The sequence below is a fragment of the Ziziphus jujuba genome, chromosome 12 (genome assembly GCF_031755915.1).
Source record: "Ziziphus jujuba cultivar Dongzao chromosome 12, ASM3175591v1".
NCBI classification, from domain to species: Eukaryota; Viridiplantae; Streptophyta; class Magnoliopsida; order Rosales; family Rhamnaceae; genus Ziziphus; species Ziziphus jujuba.
In genome coordinates, this window is record NC_083390.1 from 23,019,466 (window position 1) to 23,040,297 (window position 20,832).

The 20,832-nt window shown below is 33.9% G+C and overlaps 4 protein-coding genes across 5 annotated transcripts; 2 read left to right on the forward strand and 2 right to left on the reverse strand.

Moving 5' to 3' along the window:
- The first annotated feature begins 1,206 nt into the window (after positions 1-1,206).
- Positions 1,207-1,923, forward strand: LOC107429552 (uncharacterized). The gene has a single exon (XM_016040263.1). The coding sequence runs from the start codon at positions 1,207-1,209 to the stop codon at positions 1,921-1,923; it is 717 nt and encodes a 238-aa protein (XP_015895749.1).
- A 9,202-nt stretch (positions 1,924-11,125) lies between these two features.
- On the reverse strand, positions 11,126-12,375 carry LOC107429553 (geranyl diphosphate phosphohydrolase). Its single transcript, XM_016040264.4, has 2 exons — positions 11,981-12,375; positions 11,126-11,673 (listed from the first exon to the last, which is right to left on the reverse strand). Exons 1-2 carry the CDS (start codon positions 12,132-12,134, stop codon positions 11,372-11,374), a joined length of 456 nt encoding a protein of 151 aa, XP_015895750.3. The 5' UTR covers positions 12,135-12,375; the 3' UTR covers positions 11,126-11,371.
- Positions 12,376-16,279: 3,904 nt separating this feature from the next.
- LOC107429566 (nudix hydrolase 1) lies at positions 16,280-17,184 on the reverse strand. The gene is made up of 2 exons (XM_016040278.4): positions 16,986-17,184; positions 16,280-16,805 (listed from the first exon to the last, which is right to left on the reverse strand). The coding sequence occupies exons 1-2, from the start codon at positions 17,128-17,130 to the stop codon at positions 16,507-16,509; spliced, it is 444 nt and encodes a 147-aa protein (XP_015895764.1). The 5' UTR covers positions 17,131-17,184; the 3' UTR covers positions 16,280-16,506.
- A 1,246-nt stretch (positions 17,185-18,430) lies between these two features.
- Positions 18,431-20,741, forward strand: LOC132800289 (chaperone protein dnaJ 15-like). 2 transcript variants are annotated; one of them, XR_009635292.1, is made up of 5 exons: positions 18,431-18,624; positions 18,745-18,839; positions 18,915-19,019; positions 19,187-19,237; positions 19,981-20,739. XR_009635292.1 is itself a non-coding variant. In XM_060813649.1 (4 exons), the coding sequence occupies exons 2-4, from the start codon at positions 18,786-18,788 to the stop codon at positions 19,990-19,992; spliced, it is 297 nt and encodes a 98-aa protein (XP_060669632.1). In that variant the 5' UTR covers positions 18,431-18,624; positions 18,745-18,785; the 3' UTR covers positions 19,993-20,741. The 2 variants fall into 2 exon arrangements, 1 of the variants encoding a protein (XP_060669632.1); XM_060813649.1 differs by having other exon boundaries at positions 18,745-19,019; positions 19,981-20,741.
- The last annotated feature ends 91 nt before the right edge of the window (positions 20,742-20,832 follow it).

Genomic DNA, 20,832 nt, shown 5'->3' on the forward strand with positions numbered 1-20,832 from the left:
TCTTCATCCTTTGTTCGCAAATTTTTTCGAGACTCGTGGAAAGAAATAATGATATTCAAGGAATCAAGATCTGCAAAAGAGCTCCAGCTATCTCTCATCTTCTTTATTCTGATGATACTTTGGTTGCCTATCATGCCAACTCGCAAAATGCCAAGGCAATTCAAGAAGTGCTGAATGTTTACAGCCATTGGTCAGGTCAGCTCCCTAATTTTGACAAATCCAAAATTCTTTTCTCTAAGAATACCCTTGGAATGTCCAAGATGGCGATAAAAGAGTTGCTTGAATTCAAAGAGCTTAAATCAGGTTTTATTTACCTAGGTAGCTCTCTTGTTTTTGGAAAAAATAGACGGAAGGAATTCAAATTTTTGAAGGACAGATTGCAAAACATCCTGGAGGCCTGGCAAAGTAAGCTTCTTTCGAAAGTAGGAAAAGCAACCCTTATAAAGTTTATTGTGTTGGCTACTCCAATTTACTCAATGTCAACTTTCAAAGTCCCAATTTCCATTTGTAATTGTATAGATACTATGATAAGAAGATTCTGGTAGGGAGTAAAGAATGAAACCAATCATTATCTAGCACTTAAGGATTGGGGAAGCTTATGTAAACCCAAAGATTCGGGTGGTCTTGGTTTCAAAAAATTCAAAGATATGAACTTAGCTCTTGTTGCTAAACTTGGATGGAAACTTGCTAAATGAGAGGATTGTTTATGGACCCATATTTTGAGTGCCAAATATTTACACAATAAGTCCTCTTTGGTAGTAGGTTTAAAGCAGGAGATTCTTATGTTTGGAGAAGTATATTAAGTTCTAAAGAGGTGATAAAGAAATGATCTTGTTTTAAAATTGGCAACGGGTGGTCAGTTGATCCCTGGACTAATCCTTGGATCCTTGACATTGCTGGGAAAATCCCAAAAATTAAGATCGGAGCTGAGGAAGCCTTGGCTTGGAGAGTTGCTGACCTCCTTAACCCTTATCCCTAAGCTGGGACGAGTCAAAATTACACCAGATTTTTTATCAAGATTCTATAGAAGCTATCAAAAGAGTGAAGATTCATGAAGCTGATAGGGCAGATAAATTGTTCAGGACAGATGCTAGTAATGGTGTTTTATCAGTTAAAAGTTGCTAGAGAATTCTCTCCTCCAGTGAGACAAGATACAATAGAATCTAGAAGGATATATGGACCACCAAGATACATGAAAGACTGAAAATGTTTTTATGGAGGTTAGCTGTCGATGTTCTTCCTTCAAAGAATACCTTATTCGAAAGAACAGGAAAGGGAGATCCTTGTCATGCTATGTGTGTGTTCACTAAGGAAACTTTGTCCCACCTTTTCATTGAATGCCTTGTTGCTAAAGCCATTGCCTTTTGCAGCAAATGGGGGCTAAAGTTAAATGCGGTGGTCACTAGTAATTCACAGGATCTTGTTAGATGGTGTGTGAACTCTTCAGATCAGATGGTCAATATGCTTGGAGGTAAAGATTTCACAACTTTACTTCTAGCCACTTTTCTCTACGTGGTTTGGGAGCTTCGAAACGACAGGGTCTTTGAAAGCAAAAGCTCTATTTCCCAGGCCACGATAAGATGGAATTCTCTTGTTGAAGAATTTAAATCGGTAGCATTAGAAAGGAGCCTTGAACAAACTGTTGTTAAAGAGAATAACTGGACACCTCCTCAAAGTGGTAGGATTTGTATTAATACTGATGCCGCTTGTAATCCAGATAAATCAGCCATTGCTTTGATAGCTAGAGACGACAAATGGAAGGATATGCTTATTGCAGCTAAACCAGTCCCTCCTTTGAGAGTTGAAATGGCTGAGCTTAAAGCTATTGAGTGGGCCTTAACTATAGCTAAGGAATTTGATTGGCCTTATGTGGATTGGTTGTGTGATTTCCTTTCAGTAGTCAATCAGATTAATGCCTCTTGAGAGCCATGTGAATGGGAAACAGAGGAAATCATCTCAGCTATCCTATGTAAAATGAAAGAGAAGAAGTGGTCAGTTGCGTGGACCCCAAGACAGGCCAATAAATGTGCTAATCTTGCAGCTAAGTATGCCTTGAAGGATAACATTCTATTATGCTCTTATGATTATCTTTGTAATTGTCCTGCTACTCTGGTTTCTCAGATCCTCTTTGAGGAAGTTTTTTGTGTGTACTGAAGGGTAATCTGTGTTTTGTCTGGTTCCCTTCCCCTTTTTTGTGCTCAATACAGTTTCATTTGTTAGAGTTTGGCCCCATGTATATGTGAATGATTTGGGCCTCAAAAGGTTTTGGGCTTTTATTTGTTTCTGTTTTGGAAAAACATTATTTTTGAATAAAATAAATAGATTTTTGAACATGGAAAGTTGAGAGTTTGAAGGCTTTACAACTCTTTGTTGTTTAGAGTTGGTCACCTACATGTTCTTTGATAACGTTTCTATAGTTTTTTACAGAAAATAAGGAAAAAAAAAAGGGTTTTTTTTTTTTTTTTTTTTTTTTTTTTTTTTTTTTTTTTGGAGTTGAACGAGAGAGAACAAAAAACAGTGGTAAAGGGAAGGTACTCAGATAGTTCGAAGAGAAAAGCTTCAGAGGTGCTGAATCTGAAAGCTTTTGCAATCGTTGTATCCTGGGAGACGTTCACTACAAAACTTCTGCACTGGTGGGTGTAAAACGTCTTAAGGACACTGTGGTATCACACAGGCCTTGGTAAACCTTTCTAGAAACCAGATCAATTTTAAAGACTTACAGGTTCTATAATATTTTAATTATTATATATTTAATTTTCTTTATTTTTTATTAAATTGTCCACATGTATTTACATATATTCACATATTATGTTTGAAACCATCTTAAGACATTTTACAAATTTTATATATGTAAATATAATGTGGAAATTTAAGTTGTTTATTATGTTATTGATTGCTATGTATATATTGCATTTTTATGTGTATATATATATATATATATATATATTGATTATATATTTCCATGTGTGTTTCACTGTTGAAACAAGAGAAGGAAAAAAAAAAAAAATTGTATTAAGCCCATGGGTATAAGAAAAAAAAAAAAATTTATGGGTAATTATTAACTTTTTTTTTAATCAAACATTCTTTCCAAAATCAAATTGCCCATAAATTTCTAAACCTTTTGGTCTATTTTTGGCAATTTTTTGGCCATTGGAAGAGTGAAAAAGAGAAGAAAAATTGATTCTGGGTCGTATGACCCGTTTACCAGAGAAACCGGGTCAAAACGATCCGGTTGAAGGTTGAAGAAGAAAGGAAATTAGGGTTTCGGCTATATCTCAAAGACTGGGCCGATTTATTTTTTAATTTTATTGGGTCAGGCCCAGTTCTAAAGCCCAAACTAGGTTAGAACATGCTACTGTTCAACCCAAGACCCAGGCCCGATTGATATCAAGGCCCAAGAGAAATGGCCCAATGGCAATGGGCTAGCCATGTGTTGCAAGGAGAGAGAGCCACGTGTCGAAATGAGGTGCAGACAAATGGCGATCCAAGGAGAGGCCACATGTTGAAAAGCAATGAGCCACGTGTCGACCAACGGGTGGAACACGTGTCGACCTGATACGTGTTTACTTGCTTGAGTCTTCCATTTTGTGGCATGGTAAACTAGGACATGTTAATTTTAATTCTCTGCGGAGATTAATTAACTTAAATCATATTCCCACATTTGAAATTGATTCCAATCATAAGTGTGAAACTTATGTGGAAGCAAAATTAACGAGGTCATCATATCAAACAATTGATAGAAATAACGAACTTTTGGATTTAATACATAATGATATATGTGATTTAAAATTCGCACCGACTAGAGGTGGTAATAAGTATTTTATCACCTTTATTGATGATAGCACGAAATATTACTATGTATACTTGCTTAAAAGCAAGGATGAGGCTATAGAGAAATTTATTTTCTATAAAACGGAAGTTGAGAATCAACTCAACAGGAAAGTTAAAGTGATCAGAAGTGATCATGGTGAAGAGTATGTAACTCCTTTGGGAGAGTATTGTGCTCAACATGGCATAATACATGAAGTTACTTCACCATATTCGCCACAATCAAATGGTGTGGCTAAACAAAAAAATAGAACCTTGAAAGAAATGATGAATGTAATATTGATAAGTTCTGGAGTACCTCAGAACTTGTGGGGGGGAGCCATTTTGTCGGCAAATGACCTTTTAAATAAGGTGGCCCGGAAAGATAAGGTAAAGACACATTATGAGGTATGGAAGGGAAGACAACCCTCTTACAAATATTTACGAGTGTGGGGGTGTCTAGCTAAAGTAGTAGTACCTACACCTAAGAAGGTGAAGATAGGTCCCAAAACTGTTGCTTGTATCTTCATAAGATATGCACAGAATAGTAGTGCATATCGGTTTCTCGTGTATAGGTCAGAAATTTATGATATATACAAGAACACAATAATAGAATCGAGAAATGCATCATTTTTCGAATACATTTTTCCATATAAAGTGGAAGAAGGATCGAGTACGTCTAAAGGAACTTATGATACTATTTATGATGATAATCATGATAGTGATCAAGAACAAGAAACTGAAGTTGAGCTTAGACGTAGCGAGAGAGTAAGAACTGAAAATTCCTACGGTTCGGATTTTCTTACTTATATGCTAGAAAGTGAACCTCAAAACTTCCAAGAGGCCATAAATTCTCCTGAAGGGAATTTATGGAAAGAAACGGTTAAAAGTGAAATTGATTCCATCCTGTAGAATCACACTTGGGAGTTGGTAGATCTTCCTCTAGGTTGTAAACCTTTATGTTACAAATAGATTTTTAAAAGGAAGATGAAAGCAGATGGAACAATAGATAAATACAAGGCAAGGTTTGTAATTAAGGGATACAAGCAAAAAGAAGGCCTTGATTATTTTGACACTTATTCTCCAGTAACGAGGATAAATTCCATAAGGATGGTACTGGCAATGGCAGCATTGTGGGATCTTGCACTACATCAAATGGATGTGAAAACAGCTTTTCTTAATGGAGATCTAGGGGAAGAGATCTACATGGAGCAACTTGAGGGTTTCAGTGCTCCAGGACAAGAAAAGAAAGTCTGTAGATTGGTAAAATCCTTATATGGACTTAAACAAGCTTCAAAGCAATGGCATCAAAAATTTAATAATGCCATGCTAAAAGATGGGTTCAAAATAAATGAATGTGACAAGTGTATTTATGTAAAAGATACAGAGAATGGATATGTCATTCTATGTTTGTATGTAGATGACATACTCACAGTAGGTAGTGACGACAATATGGTCCGAACTACAAAGGCCATGTTAAATTCTAAATGTGACATGAAAGATATGGGGCTTGCAGATGTGATTTTAGGTATGAAAATCATGAGAACTTCAAATGGAATCATTCTTAGTCAAACTCATTATGTAGATAAAATACTGGCTAAGTTTAGTAATGATGATACTAGTATAGCCAGAACACCCATAGATATTAGTGTACACTTATCCAAAAATAAAAGAGAAGGTGTATCTCAAGTGGAATATGTTAGGGTGATTGGAAGTCTGATGTACTTGATGAGTTGTACCAGACCAGACTTAGCCTACGCAATAAGTAGATACACAAGTAATCCAAATGAAAATCATTGGAAAGGGATCGTTAGAGTACTAAGATATCTACGATACACTCGTGAATACGGAATGCACTATACAAGATATCCTGCTGTATTAGAAGGATACAGTGATGCAAATTGGATATTAGACATAAAGGATTCAAAATTATAGTGGCTATGTGTTCACATTAGCAGGTGCAGCTGTGATATGAAAGTTCTCAAAACAAACTGTGATAGCTCAATCCACTATGGAATCCGAGTTTATTGCTTTGGATAAATGTGGTGAAGAGGCAGAATGGCTACTCCAATTTTTAGAGGACATTTCGAGGTGGCCTAAACCTGTGCCAGCAATAAGTTTACATTGTGATAGTCAATCTGCGATTGGCAGGGCACAGAATATTATGTATAATCGAAAGTCTAGACACATTCGTCGTAGACACACTTCCATTAGACAATTAATCTCAACTGGAGTTATCTCAATAGACTATGTGAAGTCAAAAGATAACATTGCGGATCCGCTAACCAAAGGGTTAAATAGAGAACTAGTTGAGAAGTCATCAAGGGGAATGGGATTGAAGCCCGTGAATAAAGTCAATACGATGGAAACCCAACCTAGTTGATTGGAGATCCTAAAATCTAGGTTCAATGGGACAATTCAACTGTAAAGACTAGTATGGATTACCGTGGGGGATTAATCCTCTGCCCATTCCTATGATGAAACAGTAATAGAAAGAGGTTAAGCATAAAAGTATGCTTTTAATGATTCCTATAAGTGTGTGTTTAATAATCTATGCCTAGGTATGCTGATTACATAAGAAATAAGAATCACCTATGTGAGAGAGAAGAGTGGCCGCTTCAAAGGAGAATTGTTTAGGGCATAATTCTTTAGAAACTCTCGCAGAACCAGGGAGGTGTTTCAGGGCCAAAATGAACACAACAGTGAGAACTGAAGTGTACTAGGAAGGAATCATGTGTGGGCTATGTTGTCAGGACCCGTCCAAAATTCTTCACCGAAACCCTAGACAAGCTCTGATCCCAGGGAAGCCCTACCGGACCCTTCAATGGAAAATCCGGCAGAATCTCCTCTAAGGGTTGGACTTATCACAAATTTCCTGCACTAAAAACAGCACTCCAAATTTACAAGTTGATTCCACAAACTTCTATATTCATCTCCTTATTCCTCCCACAATACTACAAATTGATTCCACAAATTTACAACACTTCAAATGAATAACAGTAATCCAGTGCATAATTAATACATAAATGTCCGAGACAGTATACAGAGAGGTTCATGAAGTACTATTAAGCATAGAATACAACAAGGATGAAAGAAATATTACAATTGCAATAAATGAAGACAAAGGTACTTCTCGAACTAAGATAGCGATGAAGATCAAGTTCGCTCCGGATGAATACCGACAAAACCTGGTACCTAGAGGAACGGAATTTAAAAATATGAGATGCTAATCATCTCAGTGAGTGACCCTATTTACTGTACAATTATAATACCACGATATTTAAGTAGATAAATAATAATTAATTGGAAATAATATTTTTTCTCAAACCCTTACGATTCTCTCGGTTGGAAAAGTTTCCCTTTTAAAATATTTTCACAAAACCCTTTATTCGTATTCCCCGAAAACCAAGAAATCAATTTATTCAACTAAATATCAAATAAAGTATAATAAATCAAGCATTCAAAATTTATAATTAAAAGAAATTAATTTATTGAATAATTAAGTAAAGGGAAAATTAAATCAATTTAAAATCCTCATTCAAATAAATAATAAAAACAGCATTAATTATATTCTTAATTCCAATACAATTTCAAAATATTTATTTTAAAATCCCAGTTCTGAAAATCACTTGATGCACCCACTATATACCAGTGGCACCAACAGTACCCAGCATCCCGAGGTACCGCTAAACAGGAGGTTATAGAGAGAAACCGGCATACGGTAGCGTAGCGTCCCACCGCGCCGCTGCAAACCGCGCCGCTGCAAACACGCGTCCCGGCCATGGAGGGGCCGCCTACCCTCATCCGATGGCAAACACAGGACAACCCCATAAATCACCTGCGTGCTACTCACACCCACCTGCGCGCTAATCACATCCATGTGCGTACTAATCACATCCATATACACAGAACACCAGCACATGTATGGTGCATCTAAAAAATCATAAAATCAATACATCTCAAAATTTTAAATTTTCCATAAACATACCGGGTTTATTCCATCCAATTAAACCCGTAAAATTTTCACAATTCCTTTATAATCATCGTCATAAATTCATCGCATAAATACCGTAATTTTCAAATCCACCAGCTCTCAATTCCACCAATTTAAATATTCAAATTTTCCAATGGCATAAATATTTCTGAAATATAATAAATTAAATCACGTAATGTTTCATGGGCATAATTATAAAAATTAAAACCACCAACTTAAACAAATATTTTCCTTGAAATATTTAAAAATCAAATCATGCCCAAAAATAATATTAAAAATACAAGAATTTCATATATAATTGAATTCCACAATCCTCAGTACCATAAAATAATTTCCACATTGCATAAATTTATATAATGCATATTTTCTTTAATCAAAATAAATCCACAAATAATTTCCACAATAAATCAATTAATATCAAAATCACAATGCCTTTATATATCAAATTTCCATAAAATCCAAATTTCCATAATTTGTCAAAAATCAAAATATGATTTAATTTATTCAAATATGGGCATCAAAATTTCCACATATAAATCCACTAAATATTTGACACATAGAATATAAATTTCAAATATTCAATTCAAACAAAATATTCACAAATTTAATTCCCGAAATTAATTTGAAGGTGAGTCACTCACCTGTAGCACGCAATTAAACCAAGATTCTCCATGGGATCAATTCCACGACGCATCCGTGCTCCTAAAACAGCAATATTACACAATTCAAATAAATTAATATTTTATTCGGATAAATAATATCCGGTATCTAGGAGGTTAAACACAAACGTTAACCAAAATTGACGAATAATATACCGAATCGAAGCTTGAGTGACGAGGATCACGAATCCTGTCTTACTTCCCAGAGATCGGACCCGAGGTGGTCGGAATCTCGCCGGAAAGCTTTCGGCCTTTAGGGGCTCGATTCTCCCAAACCGTCGTGAATTGGAGGAAAAGGACACAGGATTTGGATTCAGGGGGTCAGAATTAGTGGAGAGGGATCGGAGACGGACTGGGTACTCGCCGGAACTGGATTTTCCGGTGAGCTGCCGCAGTCACCGGCAACCATCGCCGGCGGCGGCGCATCCGGTGGCCGATGGCTTAGATTTTTGGGAGTTTTGTAGATCGAGGGGAGAAGGTTCCAACAGGACCGGCGGTGAGGCAAACGGAGGCCGAACGACGAAGAGATCTGGGTTTGAAGATTTTCGGCCCCTCGCTGGAAAATACTCCGATCCTGGCGCGTCGGAGGTTTGGTGGCCGTGAAATTTGGTGGGCTGGCCGAAAATGAGGAGGTGGTGAGGGGTGGCTGGCTCGTGTGGCCTGAAAATGGCCGGAAATAGGTCAAACGGCGGTGGTCGGTGGTGGAGGGGAAAAATCACTGTCGCCGGAAAACGCTTCGATCCGGGCGCGTCGCCGATCGGTTGGTTGTGAGATTTGGATGGCCGGTCGGAAATGGAGAGGCGCTCCTGCTTGGCCGACGCGTGTGGCCCTCCGGTGGTAGGACGGTGGCCAACCGGTGGTGGCCGGTCGTTTCTCTCTCTAGCTTTCTCTCTCCTTCTCTCTCCTTCCCCCTCCGTTTTGCCAAAATAAAAGCCACCATGAGTGAAACTGTTCACCCACGTGGACCTCTCAGACGTCGACATGTGGCGTTTCACAGTTTACCGATTCAAAAATATTAAAATATTACGGTAGTCTGAAAGCTTTACACGTCCATAACTTTTTAACCAGATGTCCAATTTAAGCGTGCCGTTAGTCTATGAACTCGTATCGACGAGCACTTTACAACCATATAAAAGTCAAAGCAAAATTCTACAATCATAAAAAGTCAACTCCCGGCACCTTTTGGACAATTTGAAGCTCGACTTGTTTTGCCCATAACTTTTAAACCGTAGCTCCGTTTTCGATGTGCTACTAGTCTACGAACTCGTGCCAACGTGTACTTCATAACGGTACTTCAGTCAACCTAGAATTCCATCTAAGTCAAAAAGTCAACTTTTGACCCCTTCGATCAACAACCAACTGTCAAAGTCAACGGTCAACGGTCAGCCTCGGTCAAAGTTGGAAATTTTCCGTTGTACTTTGGGACGGGGTGTTACATATGTTGTCATTTACACAAAAAACGAAATGGTTCAAAGATATTGCTTCTACCAGAAGTTAGTAAAGAAAATGTAGTCTCACAAGGAAAGGTTCAAAAGTAACATCTACCTATGCTATGCAAGTTCCGGCTGTAGAGCTTTACCATCAGAGTCATGGTTATTTTAGAAGTCAAATCATTCATGTGGGGGATTGTTAGAGTTTGGGCCCATGTATTGTGAATGATTTGGGCCTCAAAAGGTTTTGGGCTTTTATTTGTTTCTGTTTTGGAAAAACATTATTTTTGAATAAAATAAAAAGATTTTTGAACGTGTAAAGTTGAGAGTTTAAAGGCTTTACAACTCTTTGTTGTTTAGAGTTGGTCACTTACACGTTTTTTGATAACGTTTTTACAGTTTTTTACAGAAAATAAGAAAAAAAAAAGAGTTTTTTTTTTTTTTTTTTGGAGTTGAACGAGAGAGAACAAAAAACAGTGGTAAATGGAAGGTACTCAGATAGTTCAAAAAGAAAAGCTTTAGAGGTGCTGAATCTGAAAGCTTTTGCAGCCGTTGTATCCTGGGAGACGTTCGCTACAAAACTCCTGCATCGGTGGGCGTAAAATGCCTTAAGGACACTGTAGTATCACACAGACCTCGGTCAACCTTTCTAGAAAGCAGATCAATTTCAAGAACCTACAGGTTCTATAATGTTTTAATTATTTTGTATTTAATTTTATTTATTTTGTATTAAATTGTCCACATGTATTTACATATATTCACATATTATGTTTGCAACATCATTCACCAAAAAAAATATATATATATATATATGCTGACCTATGTATATCGGTAAATTAAAATTTATGAATATATTCACTATTTAAAAATTATATTAAAATACTTGCAACGAAAACAAAAAAGTCCAGCAAATTATTTTAAACTCTGCCGAATTTAGAATGACCAAATAGAACAAATCCCCTACATATTGCATAATTGGGTTTCTCATATCTTGCGTAATGCTTTCTACTCAACCATCAACCATCATGAAGGGATGGAACTCCTGAAAATCGTAAAAAATGGGATACAAATACCACAACCAAATTTTACTTTTCATATGGTTAATTAGTGTCAAAATAAAAAGTAGAGATTAGTAAATTAAAAAATTTATTTTATTCAAAGAATTAGATATAATTAAGTCAAAATCAAGACCAGAAACTTACATGGGAGATATATATATTACAAACATAAACAGATAAACAATCTAATGTTATATTCACTAAGTAACAAACAAACATTAAAATATTAAGAAGCAAAATTACATTGGATAGGATTGACTATCTTAAATTTTTATTATGATCAAACTTAAAATAATTCAATTTAATCCTATATAATTTAGCATTCCAAATAAGCCTTTAAACTTATTTAGCACCAAAAGTACCACAAATAACAAATTTATTCTAACAGTATAGTGCAGCATACTATTTGTTGATAAATCGGTCTTAAGCAATATTTGGAAAGGGATTAAAGCCCTGCTTGATCATTTTCTGCACAGGCCAAAAGAGTGGTTTTGGGAGGTTGTCCCATTCATACCAATCCCAACCATCACACTTTGTCGGCTCAAGATTTTCAGGCTCTTGATGAGGATCTCTCAAGAATGCTCGCACGAAGATAGCTACATAGTGAGAAGGCTTTACTTCATCTAGGAAGACATTGTTTGTGACCGTCAAAAACTCTATCTTCTCAATGTCCAAACCCGTCTCTTCCTTTAGCTCTCTTACTGCACATTCCTCAAAGCTCTCCCCTAAAAATCACAAACAGTACACAACTTGGAAAATCAGTAGAAGTTGTACTAAATTAAGTACTTTATTAGCTATATCTATAATGACAATGAAAATGTACGTTAATATAGAATATATATATATATATATAATTCTAACCACATCAAGGTATTTTGACTCTAAGAGGAGAGAGTGCAAATTTTTAATCTACTCGATCAATTTGCACTGCATTTTAACTTTATATGATGAAAATATTTTGATATGATTAATACGGTTATTCATTTATATATTAGGAGAATGAATTTGAAGGGAATGAAAAGGGAAACGAACCAAACTCAAGGTGACCACTAGGGAGTGAAAATTTGGTGTCACCAACGCCGGTGGAGCGTCGACGGCCCAACAGCACGGTCTTCCCTCTTATTAAGAACACTGCCACCCCTACTTTTGATGTTGGAGCCTCCACCACCGTTATCCCGTTCGCCATTTCTAATGTGTATATATATATATATATATATGTCTAGTTCTATGTATGCCTTCCCTCTTAAAAGCTCTTAACCGTGCATGGCTCAACTGGGTTTAGTCATATTTATACAAAAAGTTTTCGAAAAAATATGAACAAGGGAAGTTTTCATGTGAAGGAGATTCCAATGTGTGTCAAAAATTAAAGATAGATCTCCACGATGGTTGTTCTTCAACAGATTTGACAGAGAACCATATTCCCCGTCACCACATTTAAAATTTGACCAAAAAATGGTCAAATAATTGGAATTCATATGGATTTTACTCTTTATTTTATTTTATTATATATATATATATATAGCATGAAAAGTCATGTTATGAATAATTAAGATTAACTTGCCTGCGTATTCCTACTTGCAAGCCTTTGCAAGTTGAACGATTGGCTGCTGCGATTCATATGTTATAACAGACATGGGCGACGACTAATCCAGAATATGGAATTTCAACCCCAAATTGGATAAAAAATTATCAAAGTCAACTTTGGTGGCGTTTGAACGCTTTAATTTAATTACCTTTTTTTTTTATCTATTTATTAATTAGTTAATTAGGATAAATGTGGATTAACTGCTTTTTTGGTTTTTTTGTAGAATTAATATAATTTTAAGCAATTATATATCATTACAAGAAATTAATTGCTTTTTTTTTTTTTTTTTTTAATATTGAAAGACTGAAGATTCAAACTCAAAATTATCCCTGGATGAAAGGTTAGTTTTACCATTTACACAAATTTTGTAATTACTTCATGTAATTAGCTTATGATATATATTCATTTATATGTTTTCAATATAGTATATAATATTAGCAAGTTATATATATAGCCTACAAATAACAAACTAAAACTATAAAATAAATATATATATAAATATACAGAGAACTTTAATTTTAGATCACAACGATTTGAGAATTTTAAAATCCAAATTTATATTATAATCAGATTTTAGAACCATCATATATGGTATGAAAGTTTTATATTACAGGTATTGACTTTAGAAATATAAGTTATGTAGTCGACGTTTAGATTCATTGTACAACTCTTTGGACAAATAATTGATTTTCAACTAAATTATCGAAGGAGATGTTGCTTTGTTGTCAACTATGGTGGGAAAGTTTGAACGGTTTGATTTTCTCCAATTATTAGCTAAGGCTATCCGAAGGCCCACGCAATAAATAATTTTTTGTGCTTTTTGTTTACTTATTATTATTATTTTTTTAAGATGAGTTTTTTTATTTTTTATTTTATTTTATAATATCTAATTACTACCTCCCCAACCAATAAGGGGACATCGCCCCCACTAGATTATCAGTATAATATTGCATTAATTTAAACACTAGCCTCCACACCGTGTGGAGGAGGCATTTCTCCTTACCTTTACCTGTTATGTTATGTAGATGTGGAGGCATTTCTAATTATCATATTATGTGGCATTTTATAAAGTTTATATTTTGTAATTAATGAATGGGACCATTATTGATTTAACTTTGGTAAATATTTTTAATGGTTATCTCATCACTGTAAAATAAAAAATAAAAAATTATATAATTGAATAAATTAACACATTAAATAAAGAAATTAAATTATACATATTGAGGTCGGTAGAGACCTCTTGAATTGATAATTAGACATAATATTATGTGTATGTATATATATCAGTGTTCTAAAAGGTGTAAGGCGTCATAAGGCAGTAATGTTAAACCTTAAACTTTATGAGCTTAGGCGAAGCCTAGACGTGAAAAGGCATTTCATAATTATATTATTATAAAGCTATTAAATAAACAAAATAATTTATATTTTAAATGTCAAAATATATATAAGTCTATATTACCTTTGTCTGTGCAACAAATATGAATTAACATATAATTGATCATAATAGATTTATGAAAATTCATGTTTTCTAAATTTTCAACATACATATTAATTTTAAAACATATATATTACAAACCTACAAGTACATAATAATTCTTAGATTAATACATACTTTAATTATTAACATAATCTAACTCTTGTCTAATTCTTTATTGGACTTCATTTCAATATCTACATCTTCATCCAACTCATCTTCTATGCTATCCAATACAAAATCATTTTCTTCGGACTCTCTAATTTCAATTTGAGCATTTCTAAAATCTTTTTTAAGTGGTAACATATGATTCTCTATCTCATCATCATTTTCATCATCATCACAACCTTCGACAATCTATAATTGTGCGATACTAGGATCACTTACTAGTAGAGTCTTTAATTCATTTTTTTATTTCATTTTTTCGTGTTATTGTTAAATTTTCTCTCTAAGTCTTTAATCTTTATACATTATGTTTTCCTTTTTTTTTTTTTTTGTTTAAAAAAAAAAACTTAATCTTAAAAAGTTTCCATTTTTTAACAATATATTTTTTTATTTTTTAATTTATTATGAATTGTTTTTTTAACATTTTTTAAAAAATAATCTTGGAAAAAAAAAAACTTTGAACAAAAAAGCTCGCGCCTTTTAGTGCCTAGGTACACATTAGTCGGTCAATACAGTGTTGACCGCTTTTTTTTAAGCCTTGTTACCATGCGATAGGGGTGGGCTCGGTGCGGGTTGGTTCCGTTTTATGGGCTTTTTTAAACTGAACCGACCAACTCGGTTTGGGTTGAGTACAAACCGAACCGAACCGACCACCACGTTCAACCCTAAATCGAACCAAACCGATGGTTATTGGTCAGTTTGGGTTGGGTTAACGGTTTGGGCCTTATATTGGGCCTCGGCCCAAAATTTTTTATTTATGCTATTTTAAAATAGAAATTGTATACATTGGGCTCAAAATTGTATAAAATTTTTTTTAACCTTTTTAATTATCAATCTTCTATCATATTCAATGAATTATATACTATATATATATATATATATATATATATAAAAGTAAAATAAAATGTTAGTTTAATTGATAATCGGTTTGGTTTGGGTTGGGTTGGATAAAATTTCATCCAACCCACAACCCAAACTGACCGTTTTGATTTTTTTGTATATTTAACCGAACCAAACCGATTAATGAGTTAAAACCAACTCAAACTAAACCAAATATGTCGGTTTGATCGGTTTGGTCAGTCTAGTTTGGTTTTTGCCCACCCCTATAATGCGAGGCGTTATCTAAATGCATCAAGCCTAGGCGTGCTTAGGCGACGCCTTTTTCCGTCTTTTAGAACACTGATATATATATATATATATTGCAACTTGTATATTTATTTAGATCTGATAAAATGTCACATGATCTATTAACATGAAATTAATCTGACGATAATTTGTAAGTTTAGATCCAAAATGTTAGATTAAGTTCGTATCAATGTCATATGATACAATCTATTAAGAAAACGGATGATAATTGGTGAAACCCATTAAATCCATTAAACCTTTAATATGGGGTGTCTTTTTTTGTAATTTTATGTGACATAATAATTTTTTATGGAAAATTTAAATAGTGATGTATTATTTTAGATTTATTATTTTCTAATAGTTATACTGAATTTTAAATGTTAATTTAATTTGTAATTTTTGAATATTTTAAATTGACAATGCATATTCCTTAGTTACGATGAATGTTTAACATGGATTTAATTTATAATATTTTAAATTAACAATTATTAATGCACGTGGAATTTTAGTATGAGGATGTTTTTTTCCCCCTTTTTAAGATGTTTAACTTATCAACATAGATGCCTATTTTATCTTTTTTTTTTAATTAAAGAAAATAAAATCTTCATTATATTATTTTGGTGTCTAATCAAAATTTGGCATATATGCTTAAAGGATAGGTAATAGATTACACGAAAATTTAATAAATAGATTCAGATTTGTATATCTCAACACGAAAACTTAACAGATTGTATTCAGATTAAAAAAATTTAACATGATTATGGTTCAACACAACAAATTGTCAGGCTCACATTCATTAGGGAATAATTTTATGTAGACCTTTTAATTTTTGTCTTAATTGCAATTAAATTTATGCTTTTGAAAAATCACAATATGAATTCGTCAATCAGTTTTTTCCAATTAATTTTTAAATTATGAATAATTAAAAAGGTCTAAATGAAATTTACCCTAATTCCTTAATCATAATAGTTAGAACTAATAATAAAAATAAACATTATCTATTTTCTTTTATTATATATATATATATATATATATATATATATTCTATTACATCTATATTCTTATAATTTAAAGTTGTTTCTCATTATCTTCACCAATATTATAGATATATCTTCCATATATAAAAATAGAAGTATACAGAAACCCATTGCTTTGGAGTAAGACACAACTTGGTGAATAAATAGTAGTGCACCTAGTGATACAAATATTCTAGGCAATTGGAAATGGATTAAAACCCTGTTCCATCATTTTCTTCAAGGGCCCAAAGAGTGGTTCTGGAAGATTGTCCCATTCATACCAATCCCAACCATCACACTTTGTAGGCTCAAGATTTTGAGGCAACTGATGAGGATTTCTCAACCATGCACGCATTAAGATTGCTACAATATGACAAGGTTTTGGTTCGTCTAGGAAAAGGTTGTTTGTCACTTTAACAAACTCTGTCTTGTCTATCTCCAAACCTGTCTCTTCCTTTACCTCTCTTGTGGCGCACTCCTCAAAGCTTTCCCCTAAAAAACAAATTAAAAAAAAAACAACAACAACAACAACAAAATATGTTCACTCGTCCGGCGGAAAAGACTTTCTGAATTGAGATATTATAAAGAAAAAGAAAAAGAAAAAAGAAAAAAGAAAAAGGAAACTATATATCATGAATTTGGGAGAGAGTGAAATTAATCAAAGAGACTTACCAAATTCAAGGTGACCACCAGGGAGGGCGAATTCGGAATAACCAACGCCCGGAGAACGGCGTCGTCCTAGCAGCACCGTTTTTTCTTTGAGTACGAATACCACAACACTCACTCTCGGCACCAGAGCCGCCATGCCCTTCTCCATTGTTCTTTACTCTGTTACCACCTTCAAAGCTTCAACTTTGTCATCGCCTTACATTTATATATAATATATGTATAAAAGTGTAGTTGGAGGTATTTGATTGGAAAAATTGGTCTTATGTTTCTCTTTTTCCATAACTTGGGAAACAAGAATGTTTCACTTTGAAGAGTCAACACGTAAAAGATATAAAAATATGATCAAAATCCAATTTGGTCCAAAAGTTAGATGCTTTGCTTTTATTTAAAGTTTTCCTATGTATTGTTGAATTAATAAATTTTACTTTATACACAAAATACACATTTACTTTAAAAAAAAATTTAATGTATATTTAGTCAAAAACAAAAATACCGTGCCTAACAAGTTTGTCTCTTTTGTTTGGTAATATGTCTAGGCGTTTCCACATCCTATGTTTAGCCAGAAAAATAAATAAATGTAAAAGGAAAGGAAAATTTATTATGTTTTGGCTCTACACGATGAGTTTTCCCAAAATACTACTGTAGGTATGCAAAAATATAGAAAACAAATAAATAAATAGAAAAAAATTAATGTATATTTAGTCAAAAACAAAAATACCGTGCCTAACATGTTTGTCTCTTTTGTTTGGTAATATGTCTAGGCGTTTCCACATCCTATGTTTAGCCAGAAAAATAAATAAATGTAAAAGGAAAGGAAAATTTATTATGTTTTGGCTCTACACGATGAGTTTTCCCAAAATACTACTGCAGGTATGCAAAAAATATAGAAAATAAATAAATAAATAGATTTGTTATGGGAATAAAAATTAAGCGTTCATTGAAAGAATGAAAGTTGTGTAGTATTTAATGAAACTGTATATGTTATCAAAGTACTTAAATAAAAGAATGAGTTTAACCCTATATTTGGAGAACCAAATAAGATTTTTCATTTTAAAAAATGCAATAGCTTAGAAATTTTAGATGTTAGCTTTTTAAAAACAGAAAGAATGTGGTAAATAAGAAAAACGCTTTGAAATTACTTTTGAAAAACCCTTTGAAACTACTGTTAAGCAAATTATTACTCTTGGCATTATTGTTTTTGGCATTGCAAATGGGTGTTAAAAAGTGGCAAACTGTGTTTGTCAATAGGAGTCTTTTTTTCCACCTTTATGTTTTCATTTATTTTATTGGGCTCTTGATGGAGATTTTGTATTGGGGAATTTGGCCCAATACCCCCATAGGACGAGCTTCATGAATTTTGCCCCCTCAATTCATTTATTTTTTAATCTATCCCTCCAATCTTTTAAAATCCCAAAATACCCTTATGTTTTTTTTATTTTATATTTTTTTCTTTCCTTTCTTCGACTTTTCCCCTCCATCTCTTTATCCATAACCAGACCTTAGGAGCCCTCTGTTTCCTTTCATGAATCGGCCGGATTGTAAGCGTGGAGACTGCGCGTTTTGAAGGAGATGGTGAAGAGGCGACTCAGAGAGAAAACTGCAGGATTTTAGAGAGCCCTAGGAGCAGAAGCAGAAGCAACAGGTAGGCAACAGCTCTAATTTTGATTTTCTTTTAGTGGTTTTGGGAATTTTTTTTTTTTGGGAGAAATTGTGAAAGTTGTGTTCTGTTTTTTTTTTTTTTTTTTAATAACGGTGGTGGTAGGCATTTCTTGCTGAGAGATATGTATGATGATATGATGCTGGATGGAGTACAGCCAACTAGGGATACATTCCATTCTGTCATCAGTTAGTGGAAAGGTGCTTTCATGTTTGTTATCATGGACTTTCATTCTTTCTGGAATTTTCCGTTTGCTTGATTTTGTTTTGTTGCAGGTGGATAAGCAAAATGCTCATTTCTTTGGTGTTACGATCAACGAGCAACAAGCCGAGTGTGGTATTGTAGTAAGAGTTACTTCAAATGCACAAAGCAAATTTAAGGTATGTATATTTCATATTTTTGCATTTAAATTGTTTATATACCATGTTTGATGACTATGAATTCTCTTTCTCTCTCTCTCTCTCTCTCTCTCTCTCTCTGCATCTGCATTTTCTTTTGTGTTGCTGATGTGACATTAAATTTATAATCTAATTGCTTTATTTTCCAGTTACTTTATTTCGAGCAAGATGTGAATGGCGGTTATGGTTTGGCCCTACAGGTACCATATCTTCCTTCCTATTGTGTCTCCAATCCATTTTCCATTTTATAGTGCATATGATTTTTGCATTCTGAAAGCTGTCATGGTTGTTTAAAAAATTTGAAGCATAGATGGAGTCAACAGTGCCAATGATCATATACAATTGGTAGAAATGTTTTGTAATACTCTTGTCATGTTAAATTTTCTGCTGTTATATCCTTCAATTTCTAAGTACTATGCATCTCTAATTTATTTTCAAAGCATAAAATTGTGGCTGTGAAATTGTGATTTTGAATATCACACATGGGTAGAACTTAAAATTAGTAACCTACCTGTGAATGTGACAATGATGCTCAACTTCTCTTTTCAAGTGAATGTCATTGCATTGTTTCAAGTGGTTAAGTGGTATTGGTGTGGCATTTCAATGTATTTCTGTTCAGTCCTCTGACCTCATTCCCAAGGGCTTTCTTACTTGCAATTTGACTACAATCCTTTAAACAATTGACTTATATAATTGTACTATGATTTTATGTAGCATGCTTCTTTTTATTTTACTTTGGTTCAGCAAATCTTTACCTTTAGTCAATAATTTTGTCATATGGAAATGCTTTTTTTCCCCCCACCCCTCATCAAGCCATCTAAATTTCAATATATATCATTGACACACAAAAATCATGACAGTCAATTGCCTATTTAATTAAAATTCATTTAGCAGAATCTCTTCCTATGCACATGCATTTGACATTAGTGTGGTCTCTTTACAGATGGATAATTGATCCTCCTCTGGAGGTCAATGTACCATCAAAAAGCACACCATGGCCTGATGCCCCTCCTGAACTCCCTACCAATGAAAATGTAGTGTTGGGCATCCAAGAGCATGCTGTAAAGCATCCTACAAAGACCCGTACATCTAGATCAAAGAGACGAAGCAAGAGAAAGCATGACACAAGAACGGTGGACACACAGGTTGCTTCAAAGCATTCTGAACAAATTTGAAAATCTTAGCACGAAGACGGCTAGAGATGCATGCTGCTGTGTGAATTTTAGGCATCATTCTTCAGCATCATAAAAAAATTTGAATTGCAAAGGCTTATTAGCACAGAGGCAGATGGCCTAACCTGGTATATGTGAAAATAATCCTTCACGCTGGGCCAGTTGATAACAGGCATTGGAGTTTGAATTTTCACTTAATTTTTCACAAATTTTTTCTTTCTTTTATATATTTTTGTTTGGGATATCAGGATTCTGGTTCAGCATGAGGTATGCCAGCAAAGTCTTGCCGTGTCTGCTACCTTGTAGGACTTTGTATCCAATATGTTTCGAATCTTATACATAATCTTGGAACATAGGAATTATAGAGTTGTGTTCAGCTAGATTTTCGTAGAAAAAAAGATACCAAAATGTAATAAACAAAAAAGAAAAAAAAAAAAAAAGGAAACTTCCATATTTGTGAAAGGATCCAATTTCTTCCATATTCAGATTTTGTTTTTAGTTTTTGTACTTGATTCTCGTGTCAATATGATGTGTAAGGAAGGATGATAATTTAAATGGATGGTATCAATCACTTTTACATGAATGGCTCCATGGTAGTATGTCCAAATGAGACTTGTTAGGAG